The 27828-nt window shown below is 41.3% G+C and overlaps 1 protein-coding gene across 2 annotated transcripts; it reads right to left on the bottom strand.

The window, feature by feature from the left end:
• Positions 1–49: 49 nt before the first annotated feature.
• Tbce (tubulin folding cofactor E) lies at positions 50–27365 on the bottom strand. Of its 2 annotated transcripts, XM_051194734.1 has the most exons (16): positions 27200–27365; positions 22322–22406; positions 17914–18099; positions 16083–16171; positions 11584–11683; positions 10685–10787; positions 9719–9795; positions 7848–7943; positions 7083–7147; positions 6939–7003; positions 6326–6466; positions 4852–5005; positions 3556–3624; positions 2492–2551; positions 467–558; positions 50–276 (listed from the first exon to the last, which is right to left on the bottom strand). In XM_051194734.1, exons 1-16 carry the CDS (start codon positions 27297–27299, stop codon positions 184–186), a joined length of 1575 nt encoding a protein of 524 aa, XP_051050691.1. In that variant the 5' UTR covers positions 27300–27365; the 3' UTR covers positions 50–183. The 2 variants fall into 2 exon arrangements, 1 of the variants encoding a protein (XP_051050691.1); XR_007835146.1 differs by lacking the exon at positions 50–276 and having other exon boundaries at positions 469–558; positions 4842–5005.
• Positions 27366–27828: the final 463 nt, after the last annotated feature.

The following is a 27828-nucleotide window of genomic DNA, read 5'->3' as shown; positions in this document are numbered from 1 at the left end:
TCACATAATGGAATGCAGTAAACTGTGAAAACACAAGTAGAAAAGTCACTAGTAATCAAAGCCTTTATTAGTCTATTAATATACAACCAAATGGTCCTTTTCCAATTGGTCCTTTTCCAACAAAACATACATCCTTTGTGAAGGCAAAGTTTTTGTTTCTGGTATATACAACCAGTCGGATTGTTACCATCTCACTAGTAGACAATCTCCATTCTCCACAGAATAAAACTGTAATGACTGTAGGTCATTTTCAAGCTCAATTTCTCTGCCTGGCATCTAAAATTAGAACAAAGTGGGGAGGAGTGAGTAAGACAGATCTGAAGATGAATGTTACACATGTTGCCCTCCAATGTCAGGTAGCTTGAGAAGTCTAAATGCTGCCTCCATTTAGAATCTGTTATGTATGGCTCATGGTACTGTGGAAATCTAAGCTTAGCTTAGTTTGTGTTTTTGCTTAGCAACTTACCTTGGGACTCTCATAGGACAACAGAAGTTCTGACACAGGAACTTTGAGAAGACGTGACAGTAGTCCCTTTACCTTTTGGATTGTCATGGAATCTATCAAAGAAAAGGAAAATCCATTTCTCTCAAATGATGACTATGTGTAGAAACAGCTCAGGCGAGACAGCATGATTTTTCCTTTCTTAGCATCAGTTTACCTAAGATACTAAGTGATGAAGGCTTGAGTCATTTTACCAGTTGATTTTTTCGGCAAACTGAGAAATGGAGCCAATGTTTGACCCAGGTGGTCTTGACAGAGCTGTGTCATACTACTTCAATAGCATTTACTATTTCTTCCTCAATCTGAGTAACCAGAAATAATCGTCTCACTAAGGAGGAAAAATATAAGCCTTTGTGATAATTTTCTAATGGGTTGCTGAAGATCCTATGAGTGGGGCCTTGAGGACACCTCTCAGCCTTATTTTCCCTCTAGAAGAGAGCATAGACTTAAGTGGTTGATGAGGTCCCTCCCAGCACGAGCATCCAGTCACCATCAGGATGTGCACACATATGACCAGGTGTGGGAAGATAACTCAGAAAACAAATGCTCTGATTTATTCAGAACACACTACGAACTTCTTTCCAAAGACAGGTTGTGGTACATAATGATATTTTGATTAAGAATACAAGTTTCTCTGAAGCTTTAGCTGAAAGTACAGCAATAGTGTGGTGGTCCCACAAATATCACAATGTAGTCAATTATTTTTCTATAAAAATCGTTTTTTATAAAAGCTGTGTTTTTATGCAACTTGTGATAATAAATCTTCTCTATTTTAGAATAAAACTAGCCTTTTCTTGTTTGTGACCCACTTTGACAGCCATACTACCCTGAATGTGCCTGATCAAACTTGCTGTGTCTAGAGTAGGCTGGGTCCCAGACTGAATAAGGACAGGAAGAGGAGAAAGCAGGTTGAGTTGTCAGCATAGCTTTGCTTCTATAATATGGAAATGATGTGACTGCTGCCACATTCCCACAATTGTCTTTCCTGACATTAACATCCTTACATTGCTTATGTTGAGGATTTCTTCTGAGCAACAAGAAAAAAAGTTAATACACACTGTTAATTTGTCGTTACATGCCACAGTAATTTAAAAGGGAGGGGTGGTGGACTGACCCTAAATGGATGGTTATTCAGGAAAATATTCTTTTGAGTGCAACTAGCCTTCCAAGAGCGATATCACAGGCAAGCTTATTTTGTCTAATGAACAAGGATGTGAAAATCAATGAATTCACTGCACTGGTAGGCAAATAGAGAAATATATTTACTGGAGTCAAACTTGTGTTTCTTCAAGTGCCCCTGGCTTTAAATCTAACCCAGTGTTTAGCTGTGGCTCAAGTTAATCTTAAGAATTTACAGAATTGTGTAATGCTAAAATAATAGGCTGATTCTTCTGAGTGCAAGGTCAATTATATTTACCCAAAAGCATTTATTTCCCTAATATTCACTCAGTTTCTAGTAGTTCAAATGTTTTTTAAAGGATCCTGAAAAATACTCTCCCCCAAGTTGTTTAAAAGCACTGACTTTCCTTTGATCAGGAAATCGTCTCAGAAAAGCCGGAGACAATCAGTCTGGGAGCTTAAATACATAGGCGTGGGAAGTAATTCCTTTAAGGGGCCAAGTGTTTGAGTCCTTACACCTGTGGCTGGATATGCCATCACATGGCACAGGTGTGGTGGCAAAGCCTTTTACCTAAGCACTTGGGAGACAGGTATCTGAGTTCAAGGCTAGCCAGAGTAACACAGTAAGACCTGTCTCAAAACAAAAAGAAACCCCACCACCAAAGGCAGGGGAGCGTACAAATTTTAATAAAACCGTTTTCCAGATAAGCTGATGGCAGACTGGAGACTTGATATGTTTTAGATTAAGCACTAATGAAAACATCTAAGTTCTGAAGTCTATAGAAACTAAAAGCTAACACACTCCACCTAGCTCTAGCCTAAGCCAGTGCTTCAAAGGTACTTGAACAGCAGAGACAGGCATGCTCTTACCTGGCAACTGTTTTTCTAATACTTTCTGTTCATGTTGGTTTGAGCATTTTATCTTCAGTGCTTTAAGGAAAAAGGAAAAAAATTAATAACAACCATAGCAGGTATTCCACAGAACTATTATACCTCTGAGGTAGAGCTCATGTTTTGTATACACAAGACCTCCAGTAAGTAAAAAACATGCAGATCAAGAAACCATCAGATAATACAGCAGTTTGGCATAACTTGGCTCAATCCTCATAAATGGGTCTTAATGGTGTTCAAAATCTCTTATTTCCATGAAGCTAGCTGTGATGGTGCACACCTGTAATTCCAGGCTATAATACCATTTTGAAAGGCTGTGGTAGGATTATCACAAATTCAAGTTCACCCTAAACAACACATGCTAGCTATGAGATGTCTCAAAACAAAAAGCAAAAAGTCAAAAAGGTATCATCATGGTCATCCCAGAACTGGGGAGGCTATAGAAGAGAATAATGAGTACAAGGCAGCCTCGGTTTGTATAACAAGATCATATCTCAAACAGCAGAACCAGCATTCTATCACCTTTTCCTTCCCTCCATACTACTTCCTAACAGTTTAGCTAGGTTCTATATGAAGGACACACCACAGGATTGCACATTACAGCGTGCTTCACTACTCTTCTCTCTTCTACACCTAGAAGGCTATTCAGAGAGTCTGCAGCATGGGAGTGGTCAGAATGCCTAACACAAACTGGGTGAGTCTGAGATTATTACTCCCTAAGACTGGTTCTCAATCTGGGGGAGGCTGTTGCCTTGAATGAGCCTTTCACAGGGTTTGCCTTTGCCTAAAACCATCAGAAAACAGATATTAACATTATGATTCATAACAGTAGCAAAATTAGTTATGAAGTAGCAATGAAATAGTTTTATGGTTGGATGGGTCATCATAACATGAGGAAGTGTATTAATAGGTTGCAGCATTAGGAAGGTTGAGAACCCCTGCCCTAAGAGAACAAACGTACTTCACCCTTATCAAGCAGGTCATCACCATATACTTCACACCTAAGACCCCAGTATAAAGCAGGTGTATGAAAGGATTCTTACTTAGTAGCTGATTCTTGAGCATGAATGGCTGCTGTATTTTGAGTTCCTCATCCTCAGGTGCACCATATTCTGTTTGTTAAATAAAAAGGGATAAATAATAAGCTAGAGGCCATTGTAGAGAAACAATGTTAGTGTGACCAGAGCCTCTCCCAAGATCAATCCAGCATCACTGGTCAAATTATATTGTGATTGGCCTCCTCCTGCAGAACTGCTTTTTGGATGGTTAGGAGAGATAAATAGCCACTCCCAAGGAAGATCATCTTCTATGTGACTGTATGTTCCATGCTTGTTCTAACAGTGGCCTGACTACACTCCCCATGCTCTCAAAATCTTAGTGGTCTATATGCTGAGTTTCTGAATGACTCAGGGCAGCCAGCACATGTGGCATGGAATGCTAGGCAAAGGCAGTGTTGTACACCACACAGCTCAGAATGGTATGCAATTAAAACAATGAGTTTTTGATTTCTGGAACGTTCCACTTAATGTTTGGGGTTTAGGTGGGCTAAAGGTAAGTGAAACTGCAGAAAAGGCTGAACTCCTATCCTCTGCTGCCCTTGGTCAAGTGGTATTGGTTTCTTTGTACACACTTGCCACTAAGAAGCTGAACTACATGAACCTGCCAGCTGCTTAGAACCTTCCCTTTCCTGCCCTCAAGTGACTCAGAATTTACCTAGAGCAGCCAGGAAATTGGGCCAGCTAATGGAGTAATTTGAAAGTAATTCCCACAGGCAGCTTGTCTTCCTAAGATAATGTTCCAGCTGAAGCATTTATTCAGTTAGCTGCTTGCATTGAAAATATGTGAAAAGAAAAACAGCCTAAAAGTGAACCATGGAATTATGAAATGATGATATCAAAACAAAGTGAGAAGTATATTGGGACATAATGCCCAATCCTGTGCTTCAAAGCCTGAGGCCCAGCTATCGAGTGTGCTAAAGGAACTGAACACCAAGTACCAAATAACACAGGCCCAGACCTCAGGATAGGACTTGGGAAGAACAATACAGTTTATGTGTGAACTTGCCGTGCTGGGAGCATTAAAAACACCAGCACTTCCATGACCTGGAGTAGCAGCAACCTTTGCAAAGGGGCTACCCACCACCAGAAACTGAGGGTCTCTGGGGGAACACTTCCAATTTACTGTCTGTTTTCAACTCGCTGATGTGGTACCAGGAAAGTGCCCATAGCCCCTCCTAAAAGGGAACAGGTAACCCCCAAAGCAGGAAACACTGAGTCTTCTTGAACTAACACATTAGGGCCCTGTTCCAGCTGGAGTCCCCATGGGCTACCTGGACGTACTGTGGCACAGAAGCTGGTATCTAGGATGGGCTGAAAGAAACTCTGCATTTGGCCTGTTTTTGTCTGGATCCGGGTGTCCACCAGCTCTTCTCCATTCATTTCCAAAGGTTTTTCGGTAATCAAGCTCAGCTCCACGCCTTTCTTCTGGAAGAATCTGTGTTGATATGAAATCGAAATATGTCATCTTCCAGTGAGCTGCTCATGTTTTTACCCAGTTCTCCCTCTGGTGCTCTAGCACAGACAATACAGTTCTTGCCCTTTAACCTGAGCTAAATCCCCAACCATTCTATACCTTCCTTTTCTAACACAACTCAAGTTTATTCAACAATTCCAAACTGGGTGTTGTGGTTCCTACCAGTAATCCTGCATGGAGTTCAAAGCCAGCCTGAGCTAGAGACCCTTGTCTCAAAAAAACATTTCAAGGTAAATTTTAATTCAAGAAAGACTAGTCATTATATAACCCTTAAAACTTACTTACATCCCCAAGAACTTTCACATTCTTTTACAAAACTAATACCCAGGGCCAGCAAGATGGCCAGCAGTTGAAGCACTTTCTGTAGAGCCTAATGACCCTTGTTTAATCCCTGAGATCCTCGTGTTAAAAATTGAAAACAAACTTCTGCCAAGTTGTCTTCTGATCTTCATATGCCCACTAGTACACGACCCTCTCTCCCCGCAAACAAATAAATGTAATTTAGTTCTTTAAATTCTCGGTTTTTTAGTTTTCTTTTTAAAAAAAGATTAACTTTGTATTTTTGCTGCATTTATGTATTGCAGTATAGTATGCCTGTAGTATCTGAGGAGGCCAGAAGAGGGCATCAGATCCCTGGGAACTGGAGTTACAGATGCTGTGAATCTGTGGGTTGTGGGTTCTCTGCAAAGGCAATAAATGCTCTTACCCACTGTGCCATCTCCAGCATTCCATCCCCCATTTTGTAATTTTCATCATAATATCTGCACCATGTGCCTGGGTTCATCTTTCTTGGTATGGGCTAGAACAGCTGGCTTCCTTTAGGAAAATTCTGAGTGTGCCTAGGCCTCAAAGCCTCACTCTTGGGAGGAACAAAGAGATAAGAGACATGTTCTGGGCCTGTGTTCTGCCTTCTTTACAAGGACACAGGATAAAGTACCTACTAGTCCCCCATCACTCCTTAAATGGTCTTTGTTGTTCAGGCAGCAAAGTAACACTGATCTGGCACTGACCTAAGTATAACCCTCTTCCCTCCAAGGACTTGGCAAAGAATCCCAGTAAACAAAATGCACCTGGTCTTCACTTTATAACAGCTGAATGTAATTTGTCTTACAGTTTTGTCTAGTCTAAAAAAATAAAAATAAAATGTAAACCTAGTGCCATGGTACACCTGTAGTCCTAGCTACTCTGATGGCTGAAGCAGAAGGGATGCTGAGTACAGAAGCTGAGAGGCTTGCTCTCCAGAAAGAAACCAAAGAGCATGGTTAGGGTCCTAGTGCTCACCTGACACCTGTTCAGGGTCTTCAGCTGACCGATCTTGGCAATGATGATCTCTTCTGCTTTGTCTCTTTCACACAGGGGGTTTCTAGTACAGGACAGAGCCTGTAGGCTCTGTAATTTATCTAGCTCATTGATAAATGACCACTAAAGCAACAAAAAGCAAAAGCAACATGTGTTAGAACACATTTCAGATTACTTGGCCTAGCACATAACAGTAAAACTGCCTAGCTCTCACCTGAGGTACAAAGGTGCACGACACTAACACCCACCCATGTGAATTCAGTGATATTCTACGTCTGTATAAATAACTCTAACCCTATAAGTTTCACCCTGAGGAAGCACTTTGCTTTTGGTTTAATGTTTTTTTTAAGATCTGTTTTTATTTTATGTGTATGGATGTTTTGTCTGCATGTCTGTCTGGTCTGTGTATATGTGTGCAGTAAGCAAGGAAGCCAGAAACAGGGCATTGGTCTCCTAGAACTGGAGTTATAAATAGTTCTAAGTTGCCATCTTTCTAAGCCCCTAGTTTAACTTTTTTGACAGAAGGAACCTTCAAACTTTGTGTGCAAACAGAGACAAAGTAGTATTGTGCCCTACACACTGGGGCAGCTCTTACTTCTGAGATTTGGTTGTCATTGACTACGAGGTACTGCAAAGACGGGAACATGGATGTTTTGCACCCTAAAACAATAAAAATGAAACAGTAGGAGTAAAAGAAACAGCTAACATAGGAAGGAAGAACATTACTAATCTTATTTACCAATTCCAGCATCTGGAAAATGTATAGAAGAAAGTCCAATGTCAGAAATGAGTAGGTGTTCTAATCTGAAATTAAAATGTTAGATTTAATTACATAGGACACTAGACTAGACTAGCAAGTCTTTTCCTCCTCCTTGGGTTTCCATCGTATTGTGAACACAAGGTCTAGAAGGAAAGTTGACACTGATTTGTGCTCCCACATGGCCCTCTAAGATTATGGAGTACTACCTCCTATTTTGTCAGGTGCTAAGTGGGTCTCAAAAGAGGTACATGGTTTCACTTCCCCAAGACAAATGTAGATGTAGGTGTCACCACTAGGACCAAGTTTGCAGCTACAGATTACCTGATACCTAGTTCACATAGCACATGAGGGACAAGTACATTCTTTAGATGAGTTCAAGTTGAAATTCTCCAAGGGACTTGCCCAGTTTAGGAACTATATAATTTTTTTTTATCTATTCAGAAGATATATTTAACATATGACAGTTCATTCACTAAAAATGATATGGATCGACAGGCGGTGGTGGCACACACTTTTAATCCCAGCACTCAGAAAGCAGAGGCTGATGAGAGTTTTTTGAGTTCAAGGCTAGGTCGGACTACAAGTGAGTTCCAGAACAGCCAGAGGTGTTACACAGAGAAGCCCTGTCTTGAAAATCAAAAAGGGAAACAAAAACAAAAAAGAAAGAAAGAAAGAAAGAAAAGAAAAGAAAGAAAGAAAAGAAAATGATATGGATCTTCAAACAGGCAAGCTTTAAGGGATTACCTGGGTAGGTATGCTATGAGGCACAGCTGGCTTTCATCAATGGCTGGGTTAGAGGAAAGGTTTAGTAACCTCATCTTCTGCAGGACATTCATTGGCCTATATGGAAAGTACAATTTTTCAATATGGACTAATCTCTTGTACCAGGTGTTACAAAGGGTTAAAGATGGATTTGGCCCCCCCAAAAAAGGCTAACCGAAGGGATGCTCTGTTGAAATGCTGGCAGAGTCAGGGTCCCTATCCTGCCTTTGATAATGGAAGAAAAATGGCTGCACTTGCCTCCACAAATTAAACCATTCTATACAATACAATCTTTATAGCCTGAACTAACTCAAAAATTTCCCCATCCTAGACTTTTGTTCACATACGTATTTAAAAATGTTGCCTAAAAAAGGGAGATGGGGTCAGAGAGATGACTTCAGTTGGTAAAGGAACTTGCCACCAAGCCTGATGACTTTCATTCTATCCCCAAAACCCACATGATAAAAGGAGAGAACTGATCTCACAAATTATTCTCTGACCCCCACATACATGTACACACTCAATCACAGTCTAAATAAATAAACCAAAACAATTTTAAAAGAGGGAAATGAGGGCCTAAAAATATAATTTAGTATCTGAGAGCATTTGCTGCTCTTGCAAGTTCTGTTCTTAGCACCCATGTCAAGCAGCTTTCATTCAACTGCTAGCTCCAGGAAACATGATACCCTCTTCTGGCTTCCTCAGTTACCAGCATATACTAACAAAGACATATAACACAATTTTTAAAAAGAGAAAATACTATTTTTCTAAAGGAAGATAAAACCATATATTTATTTAGGAGAACATGAGTTCATACACTATAGTACAATAGCCTTAAGCAGATACTACCAATGAAAGATCCTTCATTTGCCAGGCACAGCCATCCACACCTGTCTTCACAGCAGTGGGAGGTAGAGGCAGATCAGAAGCTGAAGCTCATACTTGATACATAACTAGTTGGAGGCCAACTTTGAGACCTTGTCTCAACACAAATAGGTCTAACAGGATTGCTCAGTGAATAATAGTGCTTGCTGCACAAGTCTGCCAACTTGAATTCAATCCCTGGGGCTTACAATGGAAAGACAGAGCCCCAAAGGTTGTCCTTTACCCATACCCCCCTCTATTCACACATAAAACACCACATACACAGAATAATAAATTATAAAAAGAGAAAATTCATCATTTACTTTAAAATTTTTGCAATGCTAAAGAATGAACTTAGGAGCTAGAGGGATGGTTCAGTGGTTCAGAACAATGGCTGCTCTTCCAGAAAACTGACATTCAATCCCCAGCACCCAAATGGCAAATTAAACCCTCTCACTCCAGTCCTAGAGGAGCAGACACCAGTGCCTTCTTGAGCATTGCACATTTGTGGTATATAGATCCATTCAAGGCAAATACTCATACACATGACCCAGGGCCTTTGCACATGCTAGGCAAGCATGCTACCACTCATCCCTTAGCCCTTGGTTTATGAGACAGGATCTTACTAAGGTGCCCAGGATGGCCCTGTTTCAAACCATGGGGTGAAAAAAAGCCTGTACTCCCCCAAAAATCAGAGAATACATGTGTGCAAAACTAATAAATTCTAATATCTACTTTGGTTGTTTCTGAGAATTCAAGATATTAATACAACACTAATATTCAAATATTTAATTCGGATGTTTATGATGAGTTTCTTTTGGTTTGAATAACATTTCAGTTGACAATCTAATCTGTAATACAATGAGAAAGGAGTAAGTACTACTATAATGAATGTCTGCAAACTTTCCTAAAAGTTAATGCTGGACTTAACTGAGATTTTATTCAAAATAACTGAATAGCAATACAATCACTGAAGCAAAGCACATTACCTTTCTGAAATGGAGATATTGTTAGATTTGAGGTAAAGTTCCTCAAGGACTGGCCATGAAGGGGCACAGCGCAGCACCTGAAAAGGAAACTGAACTCAGTGTCTGGCAGCCTCTGCTGTCCCTGGCCATGTTCAGCCACATCACCACAGGAACTCTATTCCTTGTGAACAGGTCATGTAAGCACCAAGTGGTGGTGCAGGAGGATGAAGGATCATATTGAAAGACTACAGGAAGACATTTTTCTGACACTGTTAACCCAGCAGCTGAATCAGCACCCAACTTGGGAAGTACTCAAAAGGAGCTGGGAATGCTAATGGACACCCCAACTGGCTAGTGGTCTAAGTCTAGGACAGGATGTGGTACTCACCTTTTTAGTTCCGATACCACTTGGACACATAAGGATATGCTGAGCACATAAATATCTCATCAGTTCTTAAATTTATTCCCTTGAGCCTCACTGCCACCCCCCCCCAATCCAATTGCTAAGGGCTTTTCTGTCTCAGTATGGGTGTGCAACAGAAGAGGGAAGGAAATCTGCCAAAATCGGGGGCCCAGAAAAAGATGTACCAAATGCCACCATGCCAAGGACACATGTGGCTACTCATGAGCCAACCATACCAGGACAGTAGATTGTGAGGACAAATCTGTATACGGGAAGAAGAGACTCTTCACTTCATGCTCTGCCCTAACAACATCTGCAGGGAACCTGGAGGAGCCAGTATTATGGCTTTTAAAACCACACATATTTGGTACATGTCACTGTGAGCATCCATGTTCAAGACTGCAGAGCAATACAAAGGAGCTAAGAAACAGGGACAGGCTGAGAAAGAACATGGATTACCAGATCTACTCTTTTCTATTGTTTGAATAAAAGAGTGACTGAAATGAAACCAGTTAGTCTTCAATTCCCTTTTAAAGCAAAAATTGTAGTCATTTATTACTGTGTAATAAAGCAAATATAATTACCTCAGCCCATGTTATTCCCATTTTATTTAGGACTAAAATCTTCAGATTAGAAAATGTTCCAGTTGGAGTTGGTGAGTCACAGGGAAACTGCAGTTTATTTTCACTGAAAAGAAAAAGGAGATATGAAGTACATACTCCTACATGGCAGGTTCAACACTGTGACTTCAACAGTCTGGGGTTTAACCTGAAGATTTGAGAGGGGTGAAGCTTCAGGTTTCCTCATACAAGTGAAGTTGACTTGGGCTCCCATATTCCAGAAGAGGAGAAGTGGATTAAATTATACTCATGTGCTCTATAAGAGGTGCCTTCAAGCTTGACTGCCTCTCTATTGCACCTGTTTTGGCCTAGTAAGGCTTACCTGCCTATGTGAAGCACTTAGGAATGAATGCGATAAGGGCTGGGGTGTGTTCAGTAGTAGAGAGCATATGAAGCACAAAAACCTGGGCTTGGTTCCCAGCATATTCAGAAGGAAGGGGAGGAAGGAGGAATGTACTAGCCTAGTTGAGCCCTTGGAAAGTGAGGTTGAGAGATTAAACTAATCAAATATTTGGGAAGGCCTCCGAAAATATAACCTGAGTAAGCTGAGAAGTTAAAAATCTTTATTAAATCTACATTACGCAATGTCCCAATAAACTACTTATTCCTAAAGAATTAAACAGCGATTTCAAATAAACAAGTATGTTCAGCATTAACCCCTCTCCTCTGCTGAGACCACACGTACCATAGTCTCTCTTTCATGGTCAGACTTATAAGCTATGAATATCTACTCCCACCCAGCTGATCAGCACACAGATATATTCCTTATTCATAAACTTCAAGGGACCATTTGAAAACTGCCCTTAAATGAACTTTCAGCAAAGTCCATTCAGCTGTCAGAGAAGGCAGTGTAGAGTCCATACCTGAGATCCAGAGACTCCAGGTTATTGAGCTGCTCTGCAATAAGAATCACTTCATCCCAAGACGACAACAAGTTTTTGGACAAATTTACAACTCGAATATCTAAAGGCATATTTTAAGAAAAAGTAATTTCCAAAAGACTCCCCAAAGACAGAATTAGTAGCATTCTAATTCAGAAATGGAGATTTTATTTGTTTTGTTCTTAAGACAGGGTTTCTCTGTGCAACCTTGGAACTCACTCTATAGACCAGGCTGACACTGAACTCAGAGATCGCCCTGCCCCTGCCTCCCAAACGTTGGGATTAAAGGTGTGCACTACCACTGCCTGACTGGAGTGGTGATTTTAAAATTCTCACTGTCTGGTCTGAATTTTTTTTTCAGGAACTCAAGTATTTTTATCTTTTAAATTATCCGTTAGACTGGATATATAGAACAATGGTGGAATGCTTCTCTATATGTCCAAAGTCCTGAGCTCCAACTCTAACATTGAAAAACTAAAAGAAACACTATTATCCTGGTTCATTCAAAAGCTAAAATACTCATTTTCATGTAAAATGTGAGACAAGCATCTATAACCAAAGGAGAATCAAGTGTCATAATCAAATTTCTGCAGGATTGACTAAAAAAAAAAAAAAAAAAAGACAGTGACAGATAGCAGCTGATACACTGTGCAGCATCAGGTGACAACCAACAGGCCTTGCCTTCAGCACTGCCTTAAAGCCACATGCATGTACGACTGTGCACACAGCCACCCCTCTCTCCAGAGCACCAGTCCCAAACCCACAGAACTAAACAGCACCGGCCTAGAAGAGAACACATGGGTGGCAGTAACACAGGCAAGACAGAGGCTGAAAACCACCTGAGAACTCAAAGCCTGCAATATCTGTGGTTCAGGACCACAAATTTAGAACAAGGCTCTGGGACCATCACACATGCATGATCAATATCCATGTTCTCAAGCGGCTCAGAGTGTAACACAGTCCCAGACCAGCTAATGGAAGGCCTAACATTACCACCTATTAAGTGTGGGTGTTACTGTGGTTACTCTACAAATTGTTATTTATCAAGGGCCAACCTTCCTAATGCTGTGACTTCAATACATTTCCTCATGTTGTGGTGACCCCAACCATGAAATTATTTTTGCTGCTATTTCATAACTGTAATTTTGCTACTGTTATGAACCATAAGGTAAATATTTTAGAAGACAGGTTTGCCAAAGGGGTCACAACCTATAAGTTGAAAACCACCATCCTAGGCCTCGATGGCCAGACTACATCATGAAAGACATCCAGGCTGCTTCCAAGCCTACTAGTCTGACAGAAATGGAAATACTGGAGAGGCTTGAACAGACTAATAGGACATGACCTGGGTCTCAGGAAAGTCACTCTGCTATCAAGTTGAGCTAAGGACTATAGGGAAACAAAAGAAACAAATGGTACCCTGTCTTAGTTAGGGTTACTATTGCTGTGATAAAACACCATGACCAAAAGCAACTTGGGGAAGAAAGGGTTTATTTGTCTTACATATTCTGAACCATAGTCCACTGAAGAAAGCCAAAGCAAGAACTGTGTGGGAACCTAGAGGCAGGAGCTGATGCAGAGGCCATGGAGGAGGGCTGCTTACTGGCTTGCTAATGGCTTGTTCAGCCTGCTTTCTTACAGAACCCAGGGCACAGGGGTGAACACTACCCACAACGGGGTGGGCCCTTGCCCATCAACCACTAAGAAAATGCCCTATAGGCCTTCCTACAGACTGATCTTATGGAGCATTTTTCCAATTGAGGTTCCATCCTCTCAGATGACTCTAGCTTACATCAAGTTGACATAAAACTGGCCAGTACAGCCCCACTATAGGCTTGGATCGCACCTCAGCATGACAGGAGAAGGAAGTATCAGGCTGAGTACCTCAGGCTGAAAGCAGAACCAGCAGTATTTGCCAAACATAGGAAGTAAGGAAAACAGAAATAGAGTTGGTCAAACACATGGTACTGCTGTTTGCTGGATGTAGAAATTATCGTACAATGTGGTACATTTACACAATGGAGTACTACACAGTAGTAAGAAACAATGACATCCTAAAATTTGCAGGCAAATGGACAGAACTAGAAAAAAAAAATCCTGTATGAGGTAACCCAGACCCAGAAAAATAGATATAGTATGTACTCACTCATAAGTAAATACCAGATATAAAGCAAAAGGTACCCAGCCTATAGCCTACAATCCACAACCCCAGAGAAGCTAGAACCCTCTTTCAGAAACAGATGGAAGCAGATGCAGAAATCCACAACTAACCATTGGTCCGAGCTCCTGGAGTACAATCAAAGTGAGGAGGAAGTGATAATATGAACAAAGGAGTCAAGACCATGATAGACAAACCCACAAGAATCAGTTGACCTGAGCTAGTGAGCGATCATTGACTCCAGTCTGACAACTCAGAAACATGCAAGGATTCCCTGAACATAGGTGAGAATGGTGCAGCTGGGGCAATATATGAGGCCGCTGGCAGTGGGCCCAAGATCTAACCCTAATGCACAAACTGACTTAGTGGAGCCCATTTTATATGGAGAGATATCTTGCTCAACCTAGATATAGTTGGGGTGGGGGAGGCCTTACCCTCTCTGAGGAGCAGACAGGATGGGGGGGCAGTGGGAGGATTAGGAGGAGAGGAGGGAGAACTGGGATTGGAATGCAAAAAATAAATTCAAAAAAATATTAAGGCGGGCTAGAAAGATGGCACAGTGGTTAAGAGCACTGGCTGCTCTTCCAGAGGTCCTGAGTTCAATTCCCAGCAACCACATGGTGTCTCACACCATCTGTAATGAGATTCGGTGTCCTCTTCTGGCCTGCAGGCAGACATACAGGCAGAGCACTATATACATAATAAATCTTTGAAAAGATTACTGAAGTGGGCTGGAGAGGTCTCACTGTGGGACATGTTTTTGAGATAGACATTAGACAGAAACAGGTGTTAAATGAGCCCCTGGGAAGAGCAGGGAAAAGGGAAAGATGAGAGCAATAGGGGAAGGGAGAAGCATGTTGGGGTCCAGTTGTGCCCCAGCAGAGTCTCCAAGAGAAGCTGAAGACACACAAGCACTCTGCTGAGAGAAGGGGCCTTTCATAAAGAGACAGGATGCATTCACCCAAGGAGGAAGAAACCCACAGCTGAACCTTCAATTAATTTATTTATTTAATTTTGAGATAGGCTCTCTTGTAGCCCAGGGTGGCCTTAACTCACTATGAGGATACAAATTCCCTTAAATCCATGATTCTCCTGTCTTGTTTAATACCAGGATAACAGGCGTGCACTCCACACCCAGCTGCTGATTCACCTTTTCCACCTTAGAAATTCCAAAGCACAACTATGTCTTATATAGAGAAGCAGGGAACAATCAACCTGTCAGTCCCCATCAAAAGTCCGATTTTATGCATCCCACGATACAAGTAGGAACATCAAACATACATGAAACATGGAGACAGGGCAGTTGTGGCAACTCAGATGAATCATCTCAGTACTAGGAAGGCTGGGGCAGAGGGGCTGAAGCAATTTCAAGGCCAGCCTGAGCTACAGCGTGAGACACTATATCAGAAACGTACAACAACAACAACAAAATACCCACAAACATGGAGAGCCTGTTTTACCACTCCAGGGCTTTGGCTGGAAATGAATCAGTCTCAGGAGGAAACAGGCGGGGGAACTTCATGAGGAGCACAGGGCAAGGAAGAAAGGCAGACATATACAGTCATACCCAAACCTACCAACCTAATACATGTGCCCACCTCCAGTCAGCTCTCAGCCTTACTGGATAGCTTTCTTCACACTGGAAAGACAACTGATGGAACCCTGGGCATCCCCTGCCCATACTGAGGAATGACCAGAGATCAATACAACAGAGGAAATTTTAACCAAGTCTATCCCTTTGCTAGGGGCCCACTCTGAGAGCTAAGCATGGTGATTCATACTGTATGTAATACCAGCACTTGGGCAAAGCTGAGATAGGAGAACTAACATGAGTTCAGGGCCACCCTCAGGTTCATAGTGAATTCAAAGCTACCATGAACTGCCAAGTAAGACTCTTATATTTTTTTTCTTTTTTTTTTTTTCTTTCTAAATTTTATTTCTTTTTTTTTTTTTATTTTTTTTTCCTTTTTTTTTTTTATTTAAATGTGAAACAAGGTTGTTTTACATGTCAATCCCAGTTCCCCCACCCTCCCATCCTCCCCTATCACCCCACCAAACCCCAGCCCATCCCCTTTCTGTTCCCCAGAGAGGGTGAGGCCTTCCATGAGATAATTAATACTCTATCTTAAAAAAATAAATAAAAAGCCTCCTCCCCAGCACCAGAAAACTGTATTAAAGCATAATAAAAATTTTTACACTCATTGGCTTTACTTGCAGGCAAAAGTGTCTGAGAATGTTTGGGAATGTACTTAACTGAGCTGTATGCCTTAACAAAGGCACACAACCAATGGCTTCAGGAATGAGCTGGCAATGAAAAGGATACTGGGGCAGGCTTCAGCAATTCTTCCTTGTTCCCCAGCACAACTCACAGCACACTTCCACAGGGAAATGTCTTGCAATGCTCTCAGTTGGCTGCATAAAAAACAGTTCATATGTACATATAAACCATATGTTACCCACTGGTCCTTTAAAACCTTACACAAAATACTAAAAATGTAACAAATGCACTACCTACCACATAAATTAAGAAGCAAAGTATTACAAAGGATAATGAAATGAAGCATCATAGATTAGAGGCAGCTGTAGACAATGCCCCTCTCCAACACACCTTGCTCTCCCTCATTCTCAGCAAACTCTCCAGCCATAGCTGCCATGCACTTCATCCTGACCAACTCTGTGCCTCCACTGTTTGATTATCTACCATGAAGTAATGTAAGTGACACTCTGCTATACAGATCCTCCTGTGACTTCTTTCCTCTAAAGAATGTTGTGAAGCAATGAGATTCCATATCAGTGACACTCAGACACTTGTCTTCAAACTTAGTGTTATACTAGACCCCAATGAGGTTCCTCATTCTTCTGACAGTTGGCTGTTCCCTAAAAAGCTGAAGTGACACTATTGAGCATCTCCTGCCCACTGAAACAGACTGAAACAAAGCCTCTCTAGGAAAATGTCTAAAGCTTTGTGTGTGAGAGCTCTCAGCTATTTCCACATATGCAGGATTTGTGTCCTCTACCTGTCAGAAGAGCCAATGTCCTGGCACTCACAATCCATAGCTAGGCTTCAAGGCCCATTTCTACCACCTCCTGTGGTTCTAGGCAAGTTGATTAAACTCTTGGTGCCTCTAGACTTCATACTGGTAAAATGCTGTTGCATTCATTTTAATTGTAGCCGCTTTATTCACATAATAACCAAAAGGTAGAAACAGCCCAAGTGTCCAGAACAGATGAACCAAATGTGACATCACATTTGACATGCAGTGTTTGGCCTTAAGAGGGAAGAAATTCTGACAATCCATAAATGGAGAGAGCTTGAAGATGTTACTCTAATCAAAATGATCAGACAGACACAGGGATAAATATAGCACAAGGATCCCACCTGGTGATCCCAGAACAGATAAAGTGGCAGATAGAAAGAAAAGGGCTGGAAGAAGTCGAGATAGGGAATTAGTGATTATAGGGGATGGAATTTTAGATTGGAATGATGGGAATATCTGGGGACTGGTTTACACAATGACTAGAGTTGACACTGCTAAACCATTACTACGTATACTCTGCTATAATTTTAAAAACACAACAATGACTTAGTGAGTTAGTATTTATGAATGTCTCAAAACACTGCTTAACACACAACTGCTTATTTTAATTAATATTTGTAAAAACAGAAAATTGACCACATTGAGGTATAAACACAAGTTAAATGCATGGCAAAGGTGATTACAATCATCAGAAACAGGCTCTAGGCAGAGGCCCTTACACTTGTTCAACAGGCTCAGAGAGTTTCAGTGACATTTCCTAGCTCCAATTTTGTGTGTGGTTAGGACCAAACAACTTCATGATGACTTAGGTATTAACAACCTAACTTAGGTGCTACCAACTTAGTATCCCTGAGAACTGCATAACCAAGGATGATCACTGACTCCTGATTCTCCTACCTCCACCTCCCAAATTTAGGGTTACCAGTATGAATAAACCACATTCAGCTAAACGAGGGTTTTAATTTCCCCAAATAATCAGTGCTTGTGTTCTCCACATTTCAAGCCACTATGTGAAGATGAACCAACATGGAAGGAAAGTTGCAAGGATCACCACACAATGAGAACTTTAATCCTGGTCTAGTGACTAAAAGCCAGGCTGCCAACATCAGTTCTTACCTCTGCTTCTTTGTAATACTGTCAAAACCAACAGTTTCCACTTGTTTACTTCCAACTATTAGGGAACATGATTTTCCATCCTCATCAGATCCATCTTCTAATGTGTAACGCTTCTTAAGGGCAGTAAGAAAGTCTACTCCAAAATTAGCTTTGTTTGGACGAACAAAGGAGCCTCCTGTTGGGTGCCTGAGAAGGGAGAGAAATTACTATATAAATATCATCTGGCAATGAGCATGGTGACAGAGGCCTGTCAATTCTAGATAATGGGAGGCTAAGGCAGGTTCCAGACCAGACAAGGCTACATAGTAAGACCTTGTCTCAAAAAAAAAAGAATAATTTCTTACATTATTAGATACCACTTTATATTATTTAATCAAGAGATATTAATATGGCCAGGTAGTGATGGCACATGTCTTTAATTCTAGCATTCCAGAGGCAGGCAGAGTTCTGTTGAGTTTGAGGCCAGAATGGTCTACAGAGCAAGTTCCCGGATAGCCAAAGGTACCCAGAGAAACCCTGTCTTGAAAAGCAAATATAAATAAATAAATTAAATAAGGCCCCCAAAAGTAATGACTATTATAAGACTTTTAAAACTACTTTTAATAGAGGTATGTTACTGGGGTTTGAACTCAAGGCCCTACACATATTATACAAACATTCTATGATCCATATCTACAGGGTCTCATTAAGGGCCTTGAACTTTAAACAAAAGAAACTTAAATATCTACATATCTATGTGAGCATATGAGCGCCACGGCACGTATGTGAAGGAAGGTAAGAAGACAGTTTTCTCCTTTAACTGTGTCCCAGGGATCTAATTCTGGTCATCTAGCTTAGCAGCAAGTGCCTTTACCAGCTGAGTTATTTTACATGCCCACACTGAATTTTCTACACTTCTGCTTTAGCCTCCAGAACAGTAAGATAATGGGCATGTGCCATTATGCCCAGAAATTACTATATTTAATTCACATAGTTGCTTTGTTAATACATATTTTGTTTTCTGTGTTTTTCAGACAGTCTCCCTCTGTAACACAGGCTGGCCTTAAACTCCCTACATATCTCACACTAATACTGAACTTGTAAAGACCCTCCTAACTCAGCCTCTCCAGTGCTGGAATTGTAAGAGTTAGTTATTTACTACTTTTAATTACTTTAATTAATGTTTTTATTTTTTTTATGTATGAGTGTTTTGCCTGCATGTATGTATGTGCATCACATGTGTGCAGTGGTCAATGAAGCCAGAAGAGGGCACCAGAATCCCCGGAACTGGAGTTAAGGGCAGTTGTGAGCCATGTATGGGTGTGAGAAACTGAACATAGGTCTTCTGCAAGACTAAGCCATTTTTCCAGCTTCTTGCTTACTACTTTTTAAATAGTATTTTATGCCTCCCAGAATGATTCAGAATAGGGGAGGTGGGAAATAAAAACTGACCTAACATAAACTGCATAAAACTGTAGAATCTAAGGTTGAATGAAAACTTGGTTTTAGAAAAAGCTAAGAAAATTTTTCTTTTTATAAATAAATGTTGAAAAGGTTTTTTTTTTTTTTTTTTTTTTTTTAAGAAATGCTAAAGGCAGGGGATGGGATGAGGATGAGAGAGAAAGAGAAAAGACAAATTGTTAGGTAAGCCAAAGGGTTCAGTGTGCCAGTAAGTGCTTCTTGTGCCAACCTGGTAACCTCAGTTCAACACCAGGACGCATGTAAAGCTGGAAGAAAGACTGACTCCGTAAAGTTGTTCTCCAACTTCCACACATGCACAGTGGTACAGACGCCACACACACACCATGTGCATACACAATAACTTTTGAAATTAAAAAATGTAAATTAAACCAGGCATTGGTAGACCACGCCTTTAATCCCAGCTCAGTTCAAGGTCAGCCAGGTCTACAGAGATAGTTCCAGGACAGGTTTCAAAACAATACAGAGAAATACAAACAAACAAAAATTTAAATTAAAATGCTAATGTTTACAGTAAAGTACTGGAATTAGAAATACGAAATCTTTCTGGGCCGTGGTGGTTCATGCCTTTAATCCCAGCTCTTGGGAGACAGAGGCAGGTGGATCTCAGAGAGTTCAAGGCCAGCCTGGTCTATAAAATGAGTTCCAGGACAGGCAGGACTTAGAGAAACCCTGCCTTGAAAAACCATTAAAGAAAAAGTATAATTTTTTTTTCAAATACTGTGATCTAAATTAAAAAAAAAACAAAAAAACTGCAAGCTGGAGAGATGACTCAGCAATTACAGCATTGGCTGCTCTTACAGATGACCAAGGTTCAGTTCTTAGCACCCACATGGTGCTTAAAACTGTCTCTAACTCTAGTTCCAGGAAATCCAACACCCTCACACAGATAGATATACATGCAGGCAAAACACCATGGTACATAAAATAAAAATAAATAATTAAAAAAAAAGTTTTTAAAAACTAAGCTAGAATTTAAGAAACGGGACATTTTGCCAGATGTGATGATATATTTCTTCTATCCCAGCACTCAGGAAGCAGAGACAGGTAGGTATGTCTCTGTGAGTTCAAGTTAAAGGCCATTCTAATCTATATAGCAAGTTCCAGGTTAGCCAAGGCTATACAGTGAAACCTTCTGGGGAAAAAAAGAAAAGAAGAGAGAAGGGGAAAGAAAGAAAATATGTATTTAAGGTGATGATAGAGGAGGAAAAAAAACTGCAAATCACAAATAGGGGACTGGGGAGATATTAGCTGGGTAACATGAGTTAAGGCCCCCAGCATCCACATAAAGGCTAGCCACTGGTGACACATACCTATAACCCCAATATAGAAATAGAAAGATCCATGGGGACTACAAGCCTGCTAGTCCAGCCAGTAAATGAACTCTAAGTTCAGTAATCCTGCCTCCAAATACAAGGTGGAAAGCAATAGAGGGAGACACCATATGCTGACCTATAGCCTCTGTGCTAGTGCATGCATACGTACATACTTATGACTTTTCTGAGACTGTTTTGCTACTCAGTCCTTGAACTCACGATCATCCTGCCTCTACCTCCACCTCTACTGTAGTTTCGAGATTACATGCATTTAGCCTCAACTCATACTTCTTATAGCAATGGTAATGAGTCAGTCAAAGGGAGATATTTATCACTTTTGGTTGTAGGCAGATGGAGAATGTGGAATTGTGTCAAGGGGCTGTGGAGTAGAGCCTGTACCTGTTATAGATCAAAGATCTCAATCTTGAAACATTCCCAGCAGGTTTCTAGCCAAATGAATGCTCATCAGTAACAAATCTCGAGAAGATACAGTGATTTAGATGGAAATCACTAATATTCTAAATTAATGTAAAGATGCTGCAGTGAAACAAAATTCTGAACCCAGGAGGAAGATGGAGCAACTCATAAGTATCCTCATCCCACTGTTCCCTACTGTTCAGAACCCCAGAAAACTTCACAGCTTCTGACATATACAAGGAAACCAAAAAAAGGTATAGTGGTCTTTAATTCCAGCACTCAGGAGGCAGAAGATAGATCTCTGTGGGTTCAAGGCCAGCCTGTTCAACACAGTGAGTTCCAGTCCAAAAAAAGAAAGAAGAAGCCAAGGACTAGTCAAGGCATGACAGTGTTCACATATCATCCTAGAACTTGAGAGGTAGAGGCAGGAGGACCTCAAGTTCAAAACCAGCCTTAGCTATACAGCAGGTTAGAGGTCAGCCTCTACAACATGACTAAAACAAAAAGGAAGTGGGATGGGAGATGGCTCTGTGGGTAAGAGTACTGCTGTGAAAACATTACAGCTAGTATCCCCAGCACCACGCACAGCCACATAAACTATAATCCCAATATTATAATAGGGCGTGTGGCAGAGCTAGGTGGTTCATGTGTTTGCCTGCCAGCCAATCTACACAAAACAGTGAGCTCTAGGTAAGAGGCACTATCTCAAGAAAATTCAGCAGGGCTGGGAGGTAGTGGCACACACCTTTAGCCCAAGCATTCTGCAGGCAGAGGCAGGCGGATGTCTGTGAGTTCAAGGACAGCCTGGTCTACAGATTGAGTTCCAGGACAGGCTCCAAAGCTACACAGAGAAACCCTGCCTTGAAAAACTAAAACCAAACAAGAAAGAAAGGGAGGAAGGGAGGGAAGGAGGAAGGGAGAAGAGGGAGGGAAGGGAGAAGAGGGAGGCAGGGAGGAGAGGGAGAGAGGGAGGAAGGGAGGAGAGGGAGAAAGGAGGAAGGGAAGGAGGGAAAGTTCAGCAAGAAGCAAAAGACAACACTTCTCTGGCCTCTACACATATGAGTCTATCTACCTGCCTCTGCCTCCTGAGTGCTGGGATTAAAGACATGCACCACCAGGCTGAAGTACCTTTTCAAACCATTCCAGATCCAACTTCTTCTCCAGTCCTATTATTTAATGATTAATTATGACCTTGCCAATTCATAAGAAATATTTACCTGCATTTAAAATACATAGTACCTTCATGGCTGCCATCATGCTTTCCTCTCTCAGGATTGTCCCATTCGACTCCTAGCCAGACTCCTAGCAAAACAAAAAGAAAAAAAGAAATGAGTGATAAAAGATGAGAGGGACACTCTATTCTCCTTCAAGCAAATACAATTTGTAACAGAAGCTGCATCACACACAGGTTGAAAGGCTGGCCTTGAACTCATAAGATCTGCCTGCCTCTGCACTGGGATTAAAGACATGCATGGCCAACGGCCCAGTTCTCTCCTTTTTCAACTCCTCCCATTCTTTTTTCCCCCTAGGTTTCTCTTCCCAATTATTCTCTCTGCTTGCCAGCCCTGCCTACCCAGCTAGTGACCATTCAGCTCTTTATTAGACAAATCAGGTGTTTTAGACAGGCAAAATAACACAGTTTTAGAGTTAAACAAATGCAACATAAAATAATGTAACACATCTTTGCCTCATTAAACAAATGTTCCACAAAACAAACAAATCTTAACACATCTTAAACTAATATTCCATAACAAAGTAACACTCAAAGGGGTTGTGCACATATAATTAAGAAGTATGCAGGAGCTTACCAATCTTTCCCCTCAGTTCTGCTGTGGACTTTAAACTGCTCTAAAAAATGAAGTCTAGGAGCCAGACATGTCTAGGGCTGGCCAGTTGGTAGATCAGGATGCTTACCACTAAGCCTGTGTTGAATCCCTGGGACTTACATGGTGGAAGTAGAGAAACACCACCAGCCAAGTTGGACATGGGTGCTCACACGCATGTATTTACACAGACAAAATAAACTAGTCTTAAAAAGAAGCTTGTAAGGAGAATGGGTTTTTCTACCCGCCGCCGGCTCTTGTTCTGTCACCAAGCCAGCCCCAAATAACACACTGAGACTCTGTATTTGATACAATGCTGTTGGCCTGGTTACTTGTTTTTTTCGGCTGGCTCTGTCTTAAGTATTAACCCATTTCTGCTGACCTATGTATTTCTCTTACCGGGGAGCTGGTGGATACTGCTTTCTCCAGACTCTCCATCTTGTTTCTCTCTCTTCCTTCTTTTTTTTTTTTTCTTTTTTTTTTCCTCCTTCTTTTTTTTTTTTTTTTTGGCCAACAGTGTTTTTTTTTTTTAAAAAAAGTGAGAAATATATAAAAAAAATCTCCCCCCCCATGCTTACAAAGCCTATGTATAAAATGAGTCCATATGATCAGTGTATTTCTACCTTATATACTAACACAAAAGGCCATATTATAATTGGATTGACTGCTGAGCATTAAAGCCAAACTAAAGGACGCTAGTATACATGAAGCCTTGGGTTCCATCTTCAAGGCTAGGAGGTTAAAGTTGTTGGATAAGTAGACTATTTAATTGAGTTTGACAGAGGTATCACCAGGTAAGTGACCTTACCAATAGGCTAGGAGCTACTCCAATTACACTATCTGTAACTACAGGGCCCATCTCATCACAGGGCTAGCCTGACTACTGGACACTGCAGACATTCACGTGCCATTCCTTTACCCATTGTACTAAAGCACAAGGATGGATATTGCCAGAATTATTGGCTTTGTTGCTGCTTTGACTCTGGCTTCCTTGCACAAAGTCCTAAGATAACTATTTTGAAAGATACCTAACTATACTCATGTGATGAAAGATTCTCAACTATATCTCTACAATGCTCAAAGAGGGCACACCTTCTCAGAGCCTCCAAATGTAGCCAACAGCTCACAGCCAAAATTAAGTTTCACTATTCTAATGGTTGGAATCCGATATTGCAAGGTTAGCCTAAACAAAGCTATGAAGGAGGCTGGTTTGAACAACATACTAGGCAGTCTCAGGTCTAGAATACCCCAATGTCTCTGTGCTTTTGTAATCTACAACCTGTGTCTTTAAAAGATCTACAACAAACCGTGATGGTGGTGGTGGCCTTTAATCCCAGAACTTGAGAGGCAGCACTTGGGGAAAGCAGGCACTGCAACCTACCTGGGCAGCACAGTAGAGCTGACCATATTGACAGTGGTGTAGGTGAACCCAGCTGAGAACATGAGCATCAAAGATCAGGCCCCACCCATCATCTGCCATGTGGTGGTGTGGGCAAGGGAGAGATGCCCCCACCTTATGGCAATTGGGAGAGCTAGCCCTGAGGTCATAAAATTGGGTGAGATGTTCCTGCCCCTCACCAGCTGCAGCACTCAGGAGAGTGGTCCCTGCACCTCACCTAGGCAGTAGAGTAGAGCTGGCCCTGGTGGTATAGGTATGAGTGAGCCAACCCTGAGGGCATGAAAGCAGAAAGGGCTCCACCCCTTGCTCATTGCTACATAGGATGAACTAGTGGGGCAATGCTGGAGAGCTCACCCTGGTGGTGAGGACCAGGGAGAGCTGGCAGGCTGACCAACCCTGCAATTACCCAGGCCCAGAACCAGGGTTATGAATTGGCTTGCCCCAACATCCACCCCATCTATAATCTGAGAGGAAACATGAAGGGTATGATCCTGCAGATCCAAAGCTGCAGGATCTCCACAACACATGACAACAACAGGATATCCAGGAGTCTCAGTATCAACAGTGTAACAGAAACTATAATGAATACTAGCAAGTAAAGATCTATGGATAAAAGGATATACTATGTGACTCACTACAGCTTCCATGAGGAGATCTTTCTTACGTTTTCACTTAAATTTTATTTTGGGGAGAGGGAGGTTGCAAGGGAAAATATGAAGGGATGGGGAGATGAATGGGAGAGATGCATGATGTGAAAGACACAAAGAATGAGAAAGTTAAAAAATATTAAAGAACTGAGGACATGGCTCAGTGGCAGAGCACCTGCCTAGCATGTCTAAGGTCCTGGGTTTAGCCCTCAGTAGAAAAGAAAATTAGAAATTATCAAATTGTTTGTGATAAAATTTGCTACAAATTTTAAGCAGGGCTGCCTTCCAGTAACAAGTAAATTACAATAAGCTCCCCAAATACTTAATGCTCACACTACTTACTTGAAATTCTTACAATCTCTGGTCTAAACACAATCTCATGTCTACCAAAGACAATGACTGGTGTGACATAAGGTTTCAATAAATGTTTTGTCTGGTTGATAAATTTAGTTCTTTCTCTCTCTTACTAGCTCTCTGGTTTAGAACCCAGAAGCTTGTGGTTGGTTGCTGTGTGGCTGGGTAAGCACCACTTTAGCTGTTTCTGCCATCTCCGAGAACATATTTCACTGACTTCCCTCTTGTAGGGTCTGTTCACCCCACATAGGCACCGACAACAATCAAAGAAACACTCCATCCTGGTCTACCTGGGGAACCAATAAGTTTAACTGGGGTGACTTACAGGAGCAGGAGCCATTGAAAGCCAGCCATACCAACTCCAGCTTCTACTGCAAAGCTTCTACTCTCAGGAAGAAGTATAGCCTAGGGCAATGCCCCCTCCCCCATGTCCCCATAGGCCCAATCTTGTACTGGTCTCAGCTGACTGTTCAAGAGGAAAGCATTCCACAACAGGAAAGTATGTCAGGTGCCACACTTAAACACTCACACACTCCTGTCAGTACTGGTAGGAGGATAAAGTTAAAAAACAGTAACAAGATCTGAAAGCTAAAGAAGAGTGCTGTCCATGACATAGATAGGGATTTAGCACCTTACCACACTGAGTCAAGGTGTGGTACCTTAATGAAGCTTAAAAAAATAAGCAAACTTTAAAAACCTGCAACAAACAATGCTAGCTGGGTGTGATGGTACATCTTATAATCCCAGCACTCAAGAGTCTGAAGCTGGACACCAAGAATATGAGATCAGCCTGGGACAGACAGTGAGAACTTGTCTCAAAAACAAAACCACAGGTGGAGCATGCCTTTAATCATAATACTCAGCAGAGGCAAGTGAGTCTCTGAGTTTGAGGCCAGCCTGGTCTACAGAAAGAGTCCAAGACAATCAGAGATATACAGAGAAACCTTGTCTCAAAAAACCAAAGTCAAACAAACAAACAAATACCAATAAAGTACAATTAGAAAATGTTATATATATAAAACTTAGGCAAATACTCAGCTCATAATGTTAACCCTTGCATTAGGTAAATAAAGCTAAAACAATCTTAAAATATTAACACTTCTCTATTTTCAAGAAAAAAGAATATAGCAACAGGAAACGGTGAGGCCACAACAAAGATTTTGTTTGGGGGGTGGGAGGAGAGCAGGGTTTCTCTGTGTAACTTTGAAGCCTCTCCTGGAACTTGCTCAACACAGACATTCTTTATTTGGAAACCCATCTCTAAAATCAATCAAGAATTCTGATGCTTGGACAGATGGCTCAGTGGTTAAGAGCACTGAATGCTCTCCCTGAGGACCCTGGTTCAATTCCCAGCACCCACATAGCAGCTTACAACTGTCAGTAACTTCAGTTCCAGGGGATCCTGAATCCTCACACAGATATTCATGTAGGCAAAACACCAATGCACATGAAACAAAAATAAATAATTTAAAAAAAAGAATTCTGATGGCAAAAAGTAAAGGAATAAAATTCTATCATATGACCTCTAAAAGGAAGCTAGAATCCTTTGGTGCTTAAATCAGTAATCCCAGCACTGGAGAGACAGGAAGTCCACCTCAAGTTGAAGGTGAATCTAGCTTATATATTGAATTTAAGACATGGGGCTAGAGAGATGGTTTAGCAGTCAAAAACACTAGCTACTCTTCCAGGTGGCTTGGAATTTGCCATGTAGATCAGGCTGACCTAGAACTCAAGAGATCCACCTGCCTCTGACTCTGAGTGCTGGGATTAAAGGTGTGTGCCATCACATCCAGTTCAAAACTGGTATGATAAAGCACTACAGAGGTTTATATAGACTTGACTCAAAGGTTTACACATAGTGTTATAGCTTACCTGCCACAGGAGGAACAGCACCACAAAAGCGCACTGTTGCAAATTCTTCATTAACTTCAACTCTTCTACCAATGACATCTAATGGCAAAATGTCACTCATTATAAGACAGCAGGAATCCAAAATACAAGATCTAGGGAGGGAAACATGAAAAACTGACAAGAACTTAATAACCAAAGATTGTAGCCTAAGATGGCCTCAAGTGTTTAAACTTACAGCAAGTCCTACTGCCTCAACTGTTCAAGTGCTGGGGTAATGGTTGTAAGTCACCACACCTAGTCAAAGTTTCCCTTGGGGATTGAAGAAATGGCTTATTATGTAAGACAATTGCTAAGCACACACATGAAGACCTGAGTTTAGATTCCCCAGAAAAAGCCAAATGTGAGACAGTGTGAACCTATAATTCCAAAGCTTGCAAGAGGAGACAAGAGGATTCTTGGGGCTTACTGGTTAGCCAGTTTTGACAATTATTGGTGAGCTCCATGTTTAGTGATTAACACTGTCTCAATAGGCAAGGTGGAGCCAGGCAGTGGTGACTCACACCTTTAATCCCTGCACTCAGGATCAGAGGCAGATGGATCCATTCAAGGCCAGCCTGATCTACAAAGCAAGTTCCAGGACAGGCTCCAAA

This window comes from Phodopus roborovskii, unplaced genomic scaffold (genome assembly GCF_943737965.1).
Source record: "Phodopus roborovskii unplaced genomic scaffold, PHOROB, whole genome shotgun sequence".
In the NCBI taxonomy this organism is placed as follows: Eukaryota; Metazoa; Chordata; class Mammalia; order Rodentia; family Cricetidae; genus Phodopus; species Phodopus roborovskii.
Note: the sequence above shows the minus strand (reverse complement) of the source record. Positions and strands in the feature narration are given on the sequence as shown.